Source organism: Pteronotus mesoamericanus, unplaced genomic scaffold, assembly GCF_021234165.1.
Source record: "Pteronotus mesoamericanus isolate MK-2021 breed Mesoamerican mustached bat unplaced genomic scaffold, CSHL_Meso_final contig_173, whole genome shotgun sequence".
In the NCBI taxonomy this organism is placed as follows: domain Eukaryota; kingdom Metazoa; phylum Chordata; class Mammalia; order Chiroptera; family Mormoopidae; genus Pteronotus; species Pteronotus mesoamericanus.
The window spans coordinates 11,858,629-11,872,343 of record NW_026555072.1 but is presented as its reverse complement, the minus strand read 5'-3'; the positions used below and the strand labels follow the sequence as shown (position 1 = coordinate 11,872,343).

Genomic DNA, 13,715 nt, shown 5'->3' with positions numbered 1-13,715 from the left:
ACATCATTATCACTTACACAAAGCTCCTAAGTATTCTTTCTATTTCCAGTCTGGCCTCTCTACAATGCACACAAAGGCAAGTGATCATCTTAAAATGCAAGTTGGACTGAAGCACCTCAACCCTCTGGTTAAAATCCTTTAATGACCTACTGTTCAATTTTAAAAACACTGAAATATTGGCTAGCCATGGCCAATAAAACCATGAATAATTTGTCATTGTCTCTTTCTCCAACATTATCCTGTCCTGCCTTTTCCTTTACTTTCTAGCCCCAAGGGTTGTCTTTCCTTTTCTTATAACTGCTTCTAAATCTTTACATATATTATTTTCTTTGCCTGAAATACAGAAATCCTCCTCTTTGTCTATCTTTTGTATCATTTAAGTTTTAGCTTAATTGTCACCTTCTCAACAAGGTCTTCCCTGACCACCTTCATTCTATAGTATACATTGAAATCTGCAAATAACTAAGAAAAAGTCATATAACATGTTGGATACAACTTTCAAAATAATTTTTATTAAGAAAGTTTTAGCAAACAGCCACAAAAAGATAAGGGATGGCTTTTGCTTTTGATCTAGCTACAAAATTCTGTATATCCTCACAATCAAATCTTGAAGTGGGAAGTAACTTCCCCAAACCACAAACTTCTCTTTTCCTTGTATACATTGTTTTCAGACTCTACTTTTCTTGTATACAGGGATGAAGAGTGCCAGTGATTTTTATCTCAAAAGGAAACACCCAAAAATTCTGAGTGAGATGCAGGAAACTAGCTCATTATCAAGATCCCAGTTGCAGATAATATCTCATTACCATGGCCCAAAATTCTTGCCTGAGTTCCTGATCTTTTATTATGTCAAATTTTTGTCTAGGTTCCTGATCCCTAAGATACTAAAAATGATCTGTGTCACAGTCATTAATTCCAGATGCCCAGATTATCTTCTTAATACCAAACCTACTGTTTATTCTGATCTCCTGGTCTTGGTTTCTTGTCCTGCCCCTATCAAGCATATACCCTGAAGTAATATATACATAATCCTAAGATATACAAATGTCTGTAAACAAAATTGTTTAGAAAATGTATATATTAGCTAAAGAGCTGGGATTACAATTCAAAACATGAAAGTTATATCTAATAGGTAGTGAGGTAGAGGTATTAATAATAACCATGACTATATTTACTGAGGGGTTTCTGGAGGTGCTAGGCTGAATGCTAAGTATATTATATGCCTTATTTAACTGTCACACTCACTCTCTAAAGTAGGTATTATTAAATTCATTTCAAAGATAGGGAAACTGAGGCTTAGAAAAATCAAGCAACTTCTCCAAAGTCAGTCACATAGTTAATGAATGTCAGAGCTGTCATCTGGCCCCAGATCAATTTAACTCCATATACCAGGCTCTTAGCCACTATGGTATACTGCCTAACTGTAGAACTTCACATAGGTCCAGTAAGACCTGCATTCAACTTATTCACTTCATTTATAAGCTGGACAATCTTGGACAAGTCACTCAATCTCTTCAAGCCTTGCTTTTCTCATCTATAAACCTAAAGAATATAACTCCTACCTAATTCATGGAGTTGCTTCAGAGTTTAAAGGAAATAATGAAAGTTAAGGTACTCTGTATGCCAAACACTGCCCTACAAAGATATGCTGCTGTTATTATATGGAATTTTTAGGGTCAGTGACAAGGCTTGCTCTTTGTAAGAGCATTCTTGGATTTGAATTGAAATGAGAGATGTCGGTCTTTAGGAAGAAAACAATTGCAGAAAACATCTTAAGGTAAACATGAAAACAATGGGAATAAAAGGTACATATTTTTTTCTGAGAGCAGGCAGAGTATTTATCAAATAATACCTGGTTCCATGGGCTTCACGGGGACCTCCTTTTCAGTCATCATTTCCTCTGGCAGATTACTTATAGATACACAGAAAGGAACTGAACTCGGGAAAACACAAGCAGATGGCCCAACGGTCCCTTTAATTGGAGGTAGTGTTTGTGTCATTTGAAGAGAATCTGGGGATTTATCCTTTAAAATAAAAGGTTAAATAAACTGTTAGATGTTTTATATTTAATATCAACATCAACTACCCTGTGGCTGCTAAAAAATATTTAACAGACAGACTTCAAAGTTGGCCAATGTCCCACACAATTCACTTTTTATAATCCCCAAGGGATGAAAAATGTTGTTCTTGTCTCTATACATTTAGTTGCTCTAAACTGTCAATTTGAAAGCTTGTTTTTCACATGATGGGGAAAAGCATGTGTGTGTTTTCTCTGCCTTCCTTGAAAAATAAAAAAATTACTCATGAGACATAAACAACTACAAAATACTTACAGGATATTTCTCAGTCTTTCCATAGCTATTTTTTCATAATAAAAAGTCAAACTTAATCTTTTTATCTCAAAAGGAATACAATTTATAACTTAAACTAATTTTTTAAAAAAGGAATGTCTTTTGTAAAAATTATTTGGCATTTTACTTTTTAAAAAAATATTAGTATCATTGAAATAATTTTAAAGCACAGAATGAGACTCTAAATTTAATTGAGAAAAAAATATTCCCTCTCTCAGACTGAAGATCTTATTTCTTTGTTTTCCATGTTTCATTGTTTACAATGTATAACTTTCTACTGTTCATGAGGTATAACTGAAAGATAAAAGCAAAGCAAAGGTCAATACACATATAGTTGAGAAAACAACTCAGCATTCAATCTGAGGTGATAAGATAATGGTAAGTATCACTGTATATAAGCCAAGGATATTCATGGTAATTTGAATTTTCTAATTTGTATATTTAACAGCTTAACTCTGAGTTCCCTTAAAAAATTTGTATGCCCTCAACTCTAATTATTTTATTTAGTGAATGTATCTCGCAAGACCTTTCTTTGATTTACAAAGAAAATGGATTTTTTTCTTCCAGTTTTCTTTGCAATGTTAGACTATACTATTATACAGAACAGACCACGACTGTACCCTTTCTCTTCGACGTACACGTGCTGAAAAAGTTCTGTACAGTACGTTTCCTGAAGTCACATCGCTGATGGGCAGAGAAGTTGCTCCAGATATGCAAGGATCACTCATTTCCTGAAATTCATATTTTTCTATAATATGTCGTGGAGTGGCAAAAACTATCATGTGACATCCACCACAGGCAACCTACAGCATAAATGCACAGATAAATTAATTGATATTGGCTTTACACACAAGTAAGTTTTTAACAGTTTTCAGCTACAAAACAAAACATTTATTTCATGGCAGACTTTCTATACTGAATGCCTCCATCTATACATACACACATACACGTATGTATACACACACAAATATGAATTATAATATACAGCTGACCCTTGAACATGGATTTTGAACTACACAGGTCCACTTATAAAAGTTTTTATTTTTAAATTATTTGTTGATTTTTAGAAAGACATTGATTTGTTATTCCACTTATTTATGCATTCATTGGTTGATTCTTATATGTGCACTGACCAGGAATCTAACCTGCAACCTTGGTGTATTGGGACGATGCTCTAACCAACTAAGATAATTTTTTTTAAATAAACAGTCAGCCTTCCATATCCCTGAGTTTCATATCCGTAGATTCAACCAACCATGTATTGAAAACTATATCCGATCCACAGTTGGGAATCTGCAGATGCAGAAGGCTGACTGTATGCATTGCTCTATGCCATTTTATATAAGGGACTTGAGCATTTGTGGATTTTGATATCTGGAACCAGTTCCTTGTGAACACTGAAGGATGACTGTATTTAAGTTCTGGGGAAGTTAAAAGTTATATATAGATTTTCTCCTTTCAGGGTCAGAACCCCTAACCCCTGCATTGTTCAAGAGTCAACTGCAGATTCTTTTCATTAAATTACTATGACTGAAAATTAGAATAAGTTTAACATACAATTTACTTTCAATTTTAGGTAGTATAGAGAAAAAACTATTGGATATAGTATAGATAAAAAACTAAATGTAATGTTACAATTCTCCTTACAAGTTAGAAGATGTTGTTTTAATCTGAGAGCAACATGTTAATTACTTGAAAAAATTACTCAGGGAAATTCTTCTTGGAAAAAGGTGACCCAAGAATAAATCAGTCTCTTAGGCTAATTATGTCTCAAAGCCTTTTTCTTTACATGAACACTTTTTAAAGTCCTTAGAGCAAAATGCAAGCACGCACAATGATGGACCATGAAAAATAAAATCAACATTCAAAGGATGTTGAGAAATAACTGATTTTCAACAAAGTGTTTAAAAACCACTGTGTAGTATTTGCAATACACAGATTTTTAACAACTTTATAGTGTACATGGTAGCATAAGGATAGCATATTCTGAACCTTTCCTTAATAATATTTTCAAAGTTAAAATTTATATACTTCTGTATAGCACTTTTAAAAATGATCTTCCCTATAAGACCATAAGCTCAGTGAATGAGGATTTGATTATTTTGTTCATGTTCATCATTGTATGCTTTCTACTCCTTATATTCAGTCAGCATCTTGTTCAGAGTAGCGGTTCACTAAAAGGGTATCAAATACAAAGATGGAAATGTTGTATAGTATTAGGCACTGAGTTTTTGGAGAACAAATTTCAAGTGATACCATCATCAAAGAAACAGATTTTTCAAGTCTGTGGTTCTTAACTGGCAAAAGTCTTAGAAACAACATATACAAAACGCCTGCTGGGAATAACTTGAAACAATACCTTCTTATTTAAATAACATTTGGCCAACAAAACATAATTTCAAAACTCTTCATCCATTTTCTCTTGTGCAGAATTTGAGAGTCTTAGTAATATCTAATTCAACAAATATTTATAGATGACTACTATGAGTAAGGTACTCTGCTGGGTGCTATAGGAGTCATTTCAAAGCTTTCAGGCATGGCACAGTCCTGGTTTTCAAAGAGATGTGAGGATAAAATAAAAGAGTCAAGATTAGGGCACAAAGGAAGACATTACAGAAGGAAAATAAGGAAAGGCACAGGCTTTCAGAGCGACATTATGTCTGTCATTTGACTTTTAGGAAGCAAGTATATTTATTAGATATAGCCATGATGTTCTTTCATATAAACATAAAAGTGCTTATTTTTTATACAAAACTGAAAGACTAAAATAAAGAAATACGAAAATATAAACAGGGAAATGTTAATACCCTTACCAAACAAACTCTGAATGTCAAAAAATTCGGGCACAAAGTAGGAACAAACTGATTGGTAAAATTCTCCATTCCAAGTCCTAATTTTCCGTATCGACCATCTCCAAAAGTATACATATGGCCTAAATCTAAAATGCAAAAAAGAGAATTATAAAATTCTTGGTTGTATTAATTTATTTGTAAATAGACAAATACATTAACTTACATTGCAATGGTAATTTCCCCCTCACATTATACACTGAATTTATCCTGATTCATTGATGTTTCCATACTCTCTATGGTCTCTCTGGTCCTGCACATAACATTAGACAATAGATACTCTGAGAATAAATCACTAAGCCCTTGGTAGTTTGTAAAGTTGAAACCAAGTTGTGTGAAGCCTTGTGTGGAGCCTTGTGTGGAACAGCAGCAACCCAGCATGAGATCTCATGTTACATACCATCTTCTCAAGGGGAAAGTGATTTTTATATTCTGACCCCCTTCATCCCAATACAACCTATTTTCTTTTTCCCTCCATTCATTGATTAGATAAGGGTTTCTCAACCCTGCCTCTGCATTGTGACAATCAAAAATGTCTCCAGACATTGCCATGTGTCACCTGGGTGGGACAAAATCACCACCAGTGGAAACTACTGTCTTAGATCAATCCAGCTGTCTCTTCTACCAGTTCTGCTCCTGGGCTGTGGAATACTGCTGCTGAAAATGCAATAAACCAACCATGCTGACTAATCCCTACACCAATACTGGGGGTCCCCTAGATAGGTTGAACCCACTATGATGATGATGAGTAATCTTGTTGCGTCTCTTCAGTTAACGCTTTTACTCCACTGCTATAGCAGCTATTCTGAACCTTCACTCCTCAAGCCCTTCCTTCATAACCTCTATCTCAAGTGGGGTAGGTGCCATGGAAGCAAAAGTAAAGGGAAAGGTGCCAGTATAGGTACAGAGGAGGGGGATGATCTCCCAATAGTCTGGGGACTAGGGAAGGCTTTCCAACTGGAGCGTAAAGGATGATCAGAGTTAAGCTGCAAGAAAAGGGAACAAAGAATTTTCCAGGCACAGTCAGCAGTACATACAAAGGCTCTGAATAAAAAAAAAAAATGTATATATAGCATAGTCAAGAAGTTGAGAGGCAACCAACGTGCCTGAAGCACAAGGGGAGAGTGGTAAAAGATGAGTCTGAGGAGGTAAGAAGGAACCACAAGGCAGTGGATCCTGTTAGTTCATCTTAAGAATTTCTGAACTCTCTCCTATGGGCAATAATCAGCTAAGTGAATGGTTTTAAGCCAGAAAATTGTAAGATCACATTTGGGGACTTCTAGTTAAAGATGGCAAAGTAATTGTACACTAAGAAAATCCAAGAGAACTGACTGAAAAATGATCAGAGATAACATAATTCAGTAAAGTGGGAAGTTAAAAAATTAATATATAAAAATAAATAGATTCCCTACAAATTAGCAATAGTTAGTGTTTATGCCCTAAATTTACACTCTTATAATTCTAACTATTAGGTATTTATTTCCTTTCTTTATATATATTCCTTATCATCTTATTGCCTTTCTCCTCCTTCCTTTGACCCTGATTTCTTTACTCAAAATGTTTCTTAAGGTTTGCCCTTTTAATCTGATTATCTTTAGTCCGAAAAAACAAACTCTGATGTAAGCCACCTGACTCCACTCCTAACCTTAGCTTTTAAAACTATGAGCCACTGGCTATAATGAGGAACTGGAAGAACTTAGAGATAACTCACTACATACCTCTCATTAATCCTAAAGAAAAAATATTCGTAACACCTGTCCCCTGGGGAGGATTCATGAGCAAAAGGGCAAACCAAGTTAATATTCAATTATTTGTGCTATAACTTCTTTCATCAGGAGGAAAGGTATTATGAAAGTTTAACCAAATAATCTCATTGTATGTTAGATGATCCATAAAAAGTGTGTATTTACCACCAATGGCAATTTAGAATTGGTGAAAAATGGCAGTAAGGGCAGAGAAACTGAGATTAGGATACTGCAGTAAGGGATGCATACATAACAACAATCCTAGGACTATGAATGAATAGCAATTCTTTACATTGTATATATATGTATTTATACATACAATTGGATATATATATATATTTGTATATATATGCTCTATTTCATGCTATATTAACAAAGACATCAATACTTGAAAATGGGCAGGTAGGTCTCTTTGAAAGGTTCTTTGGGAAGAGAGACAGTGAATTGCAGGACCTCGCATTTGCTGACTCCTAGGTCCCCTAACCATACACCATTAGGTGAGCTTCACTGTAGGAGTAGCTTGTTTAAAAGAAGGGAAATAAATGTAGAAATAGCAATATCTGGACTGTGGGAGCCGGGAATAGTGCAGGAAGAAGGAGGGCAAAGGGGGAAAAATTGGGACAACTGTAACAGAATAAACAAAAATAAAATTAAACTTAAAAAAGAAATAGCACTATTTGGATTATTCTAAAACACTATATGATTTCTAACTTTTTAATGCTTCATTTTAGATAGAAATGTGCACTGGAAACAGTGAAAGTACAAAGCCTTTTTTTCTAAAGCAATTAAAATTGTGGAATAAGTATATCAATTACCTACAAATAACTGAATCAGTCATTTTAGGGAAAGATCTTTATTAAATCCTACATTAGCAGCACCTACTTTCTGAGGTGGATAAGTCAGCCCAATAAAGTATCTCTCTAGATAAAGGAGAAAAGACAGAATGGAAGATCTAGAGGACTCAGATCTTATTCACTTAGTGCCCTTTGAGGTGCCTTTCCATCACTATGGAGCAAGTAGGAAAGGGTCACTCCTGAAAACACCTCCTAGTGGCAAAAACATCATAAAAACTTAGTCTGAATGTAGCTGTGTCAGCTTGAACAGGGAAGATGTTTTAAAATAAGTTCTCTTTCGTTCTAGCAAACAGATCTGGGGAACATAGAATTATATACTTGAAACCCATACAATTTTATTAACCAATTTCAAAACAAAAAAATTAATAAAAATTAAAAGAGTAATAAAAATAATAGGTATGTGGATATACACAAAATAAGTTTTTTTTCTTGTAAGACTTTTACCTCTGGTCTGAGGAGAGTTAAGAATCTTCAAGTTGATAAAGTTTCAAAAAGATTCCAGCTTTCTGCCAAAGTATAATACTATGGTTTTATCTGACACCGCTGACACATTATGAAGTTCTAAAAATATATGATTATTTATATTGATTTTAAACTGAATTAAAACTTAAAATGAGTTTACAACTTTATATTTTGGCATATTAAACAAGGGAGTCAATTTTCTCAGTTATTAATTCCTTTGTTTAAGTTATATACATTAATTTCACATAGTCTTTATCTTGTAATAAAATACATCAAGTTCTATAAGTATATACCAGAAATATGATCTGTACCTGTTATCAAAGCTGTGTGATTTTCTCCACAGGAAACAGAAGTTATTTTCTGACCCTTAACAGACTCAATGATTTGGGGTTCTGCAGTTTCAAAGATGAAAGTGCCAAGACCCAGCTGACCAAACTGTCCCAGTCCAAAGGTGTACACAGCTTTTTCTGAAATGGAAGGGGAAAATACAAAAAAAAAAAAAAAGAAAGAAAGAAAGAGAGAAGGATTGCAGGAAAGCAGACACTGTCATCATTTTATCTAGAAAAATTTTGATATTCAAACTTTCACAATGAAGGTTAAGTATCTCTGAAAGAAATGCCCATATAATACCCCATACTTAAGCATATATTTCTCAATGATGAAGGAAGAGGGAAAATGACAAGGTATACAACTGTAAAAATTATGGTACTGGCCTCATTTCATCTTTTACACATAACCGATAAAAGAAACTGCTAAAAATACGTAAGTCAGTGCACTACTTAAAATGTCCCTGTAATTACCACTCAGCACTTTTTAAAAAAGTATCAACTGTCATTAAGCTAATTCCTTTCACTGCCTTAAATAAAAAAAATGAAGTGTTTCCTATAGAAAAAAGTCCTTACTTTCAAAGGTAGTTTAACAGAATAGTCTATTTTATAAAACAATTTCATGAGAATTTGCATGGGAACTTAGACACAGTAGATAATGCCAGATTTATTTATAGGTGAAGTACATTTACTAGGAAATGCAATAATAATGAAAGGAGGGTAAAAAAGCTTTCATCTATATTAATATTTTAAGTGATTCCAAAAGACCTCCAATAGCTTAGTAAATATTATGCTTACATATTCTCTAGAAAAGGAAAAACACAAAAACAGGATAAATGAGTGATGATGGTAGGGTCATTTTAGACACACAACTCTCGCTGGCCACTGTGTTAGGAAGCACAGTGTTGATTTATATTAGTTTACTTCTACAGAGTTCAATACATTGCCCCTCCTGCTACAAAAAAGAAAAAGAGTTTTGGATTCAGGCAGAAGCCGAAACCTGCATTATTATTACTAGCTGTGGCAAGTAGGAAAGTTACGTAAATTCTCTGATATTATAATCACTTTCTAATAGAGTTTCTGTGAGGATTAAATGAGAAAACATTCAGACAGATTTTAAAACATCATAGGTCAGAGGACATTCAGTTGTAAAAGCTGCGGTACATTTAAACAAGGGAATACTACCCAGCCATAAAAAGAAGGAAATCTTACCTTTTGAAACAGCATGGATGAACCTTGGGAATATTATACTAAATGAAATAAACCAGTCATAGGAAAACAAATACCATATGATCTCACTTATATGTGGAATCTAATGAATCAAATAAACCAACAAAGTGGACACTCATGGATACAGAGAACAGAATGACAGCTGTCAGAGGGAAGGGGGTTGGGGGCTTGGTGGTAAGAGTGAAGGGATTAAGCAAAGGAAAAAAGACTCATTGACACAGGAAAGTATTGCCAGAGAGGAAGTAGGGGTGGGGAGGTAGAAGAAGGTAAAGGGGTGAACAAATGGTAATGAAGGAGACCTGAATTAGGGTGGTAAACAAACAATACAATATACAGATGATGTATTACAGAATTGTATCCCTGAAACCCATATAGTTTTCTTCATCAATGTCACCCCAATAAATTCAATAAAAAATAAATTAGAAAAAGAGTATCTTTCTAAAAAGTAATTCTCTAATCAACTGATTTTATTATGACAATGGAAGATACTGAGAACACATACCTATCTACTATCATGGCCTTACATTTTTTCTGTCTCAAAAGAATGTTTATTTCATAAATAAGACATATAGATATTAATTCTTAAAAAATATGCTGTGTCAAGGATATGAAGCCACAATGAAGCAATTACAAAACAGATCCTTATTTTAGTATAAAAAATATCATCTCTTAGTTTAATTAACAATCACATGGCATACTCCAGTTCTAAATGTTCAGCTTATATATAATGTTGGGTAAATGAAAACAATTGTCTATCTCTAGCTGGCCAACGACTACTCTTAAGTTTCTTAAGTTGTCTGATACTGGCTTATAAAATTAGGCCGTTTAGGCAGCCTGATTCACATTATCCTTTTAGATTCATTTTCAGATGCTTGGATGATTAACAATGACAATATTTTCTATTTTTTTTTAATGACCTAAGACTCTTTCATCTAAGAACATTATATATAACAACTAATATAATTTTTGGTCATATCGCCTTTGTAACATTTAACAATGTAATTCAAAATTAAAAATAATACTATGTTAGAAAAACAGATTTTATTAGTTGGCTTCACATCAATACTACTGTAATTTCACAGAATACATTTGATTTCATGACCAGTCATTTGTTATCCTGTAGAGATCTTTGTCAAAACATAATCTGGAGAATTTAAATTCTTATTTTTCCTGGGATCCAGATTCCATTGAGGACCCCAGGTTTTTTTTGTCTTTTGGTAACTGCTCTGGATGACATACAAGATGATATCTATCACTCTGCCTCACTTAGTGTGTCCAAGTTCCAGTCTGACACTTTCTCAATAGCAGTCCATCGTTTCCCTGATTCTAAGGAGAAACTAATCATATTATCACCCATCACTACAACCAGTAGCTGTATTTTCTAATCTATCATATTCATATTTAAATATTATGTTTTAAATAAGTTCATCAGCAATGAACTACTTTAAATTATCTCTATTTTTAATGAATGATACCTAATTAGATTTTAAGATCAGAGTTATAGACACAAGAAAGACAAGATTGGGGAAGACCTCCATAAAATGATCTAATCCAAGCCCTTTGCTTTAGTGAAGGGAATAATTTAAAAACAGGTTTGTTATTTTTTCCTTAAAGCTCTTGCAAAGTATTCTATGTCTCTTAGGTATTCAATTTCATGCTTAGTAAAACTAATGGTCAATGCACTCTTCGATCCATTTCTTCTCAAGACTAAATATTTAACCTTTCTGTCCACACTGTGCTCCAGAATACAGCTTTCTTATCAGTGCTAGCTCATAGTAAAGCTCTCATGGGCCCATGGAGAAATGTGAAAAATAGGCAAATTAGTGAATTTTCCATACACATAAACGTATACAATTTAAGGGCATGTCTTTTACTATAAAATTAAGAGCTATTTAATTGTTTTGAAAGTTCCCCTTATTTTATTATACAATGGTGAAAACATATTTTTTGCAATGTCCATATTTAGCCAAATGAAAATCAAAAGATGGCAACCATATGTTCATTCAATTTTATAAAACAAAACACTTAAAATAGGAAAATTTTACTGGTCCATGAAATCACAAAGTGTGCAAAAATCTACAGGAAACAACCAATTTTTGGCAACATAGTTTTGAACTACAAAACAAAGTCCACAGGAAGGTAACTGTCTATAATATCGTAAGAAAATATCATACTTAAGAGCATTTTTAATTTTAAGTATAATGAAAACTACCATTGATGATACCGGTGCTCATTTTATAATACATGAAAATATTTTTAATGTATGGTTGAATGACATTATTATATAATCAATATTTGTATCTTTTAGAACATTCAATCATCTAATAAATTATTTCTGTAATCTTTGTATAAACTACATAAAATACATAACATAAAGAATGTGTTGCATTTTGGCCTACAGAATGAATTTTCAGGTAATTTATAAAGATTTTGAAGTTTAATTCCTAAAAGAAATCTTTTGGAAAATATATGAAAATTCATTTTGTCAGCAAAAATTTTAAAAAATCTTACACCTCAAAATTATTTCCAAATTTAGAGTGGAAGCTTTGAAAAATATTATTTCTAATTTGGAAAAAGATTCCATCTGGAAATTATAATTCTGGTAAACCATAGCTTAATAAGCATGACTAGAACTACAACAAAAAGTCAAGGAGCCCTGGCTGGGCAGCTCCGCTGGTTGGAGTGCAATCCCATAAACCAAAAGGTTGCAGGTTTGATTTCAGGTCAGGGCACATACCTAGGTTTCCGGTTTGACCCCTGGTTAGGGCACATATGTGAGACAACTGATTGGAGTTTCTCTCTCACATTGATGTTTCTTTCTCTCTCTCTCTCCCCCTCTCTCCCCCTTCCTCTCTCTCTAAAATCAATAAAACATATCCTTGGGTGAAGATTAAGAAAATAATAAAGAGAGGGAAGGAAGATGGTGGAGGAGTGAATGGGAGTTACGCTGACCTCCTCCCAAGACCAAACTAGAATTGCGACTAAATAGTGGAGAAATCACCTGGAAAACAATGGAATGATAGCGCGAGAGGAGCCTTGGAGCTGCGGACAGACAGTGGATTCAACTCTCACACATCCCAATGGGTGAGAAGTGCGGTGGAGGCTCGAGAGGGTGGGCTGGGCGCCCATGGGCACCAGCACCAGAGGGATATTGAAATGGTCAGTTAGCTCCTCCTGAGAAGAACAGGGTCTGAATCATAAACAGGGACCCCTAAACTACAGCAGCTAAAACCAGAAAAACACACAGACAAAACGCAACCCCGAAAAGCTTAGGAGCACTCTCTGCCAGAGACAGGTAGCTGGGGATGCAAAAAGACATTTAAAGGACAAACGCAAAAATTGCAGTGGCAGCCACCCTCCTTGATCTCTGGGTAGAGGCGGCAGCAGGGTGGGCTGGTGCCTGGGAAAAGATTGGCGAGAAAAACTTTGTGAAAAGAACTGAGACAACGGCCGATGGAGCCCGGGTGATAACTCACCTCCCACTCTGCAGCTACCATCTCGCTCAGGCATAAGGAAATCAATTAACCTGCCTTTTGTGCGCTCCGCACACAGCTTGTGCGCGTGTGAGCTGGGCGGCTAAGTGCAGACAAGCTGGAAGAAATAGAGGATCCCTGGCTAAAGGGGTCACACAGCTGCATAGAGAGCCTTGAGGAGAGACTAGAGACGGAGGTGTTGGGGAAAGAATGGGAGGAGGAACTGAGGAGTCCTGACTCCCTGCCCATTCCATAGTCTCCATTTTGTGCAGGCAGGGCGCGCCTCCACAGAGGCAGAAGCGGAGGTGCAGGAGACAGACTGCCCACGATTGCAACGCTATCGGCAGAAATAGTGGATTCTTGGCCGAAGGGATCCCAGAGACCCCTGAGGAGAGACTGGAGACAGAGGCATTGGGGAAAGAATG

At 34.9% G+C, this 13,715-nt stretch overlaps 1 protein-coding gene across 3 annotated transcripts in view; it reads right to left on the bottom strand.

Moving 5' to 3' along the window:
* Positions 1-13,715, bottom strand: part of RPGR (retinitis pigmentosa GTPase regulator) — a 55,496-nt gene that overhangs the window by 23,332 nt on the left and 18,449 nt on the right. For all 3 annotated transcript variants that reach the window (XM_054566561.1, XM_054566560.1, XM_054566559.1), the window contains exons 8-11: positions 8,573-8,728; positions 5,165-5,289; positions 2,972-3,154; positions 1,853-2,024 (exon numbers count right to left, since the gene is read on the bottom strand). In XM_054566561.1, the coding sequence (XP_054422536.1) occupies positions 1,853-2,024; positions 2,972-3,154; positions 5,165-5,289; positions 8,573-8,728 (636 nt within the window). The remainder of the gene's footprint in view (positions 1-1,852; positions 2,025-2,971; positions 3,155-5,164; positions 5,290-8,572; positions 8,729-13,715) is intronic.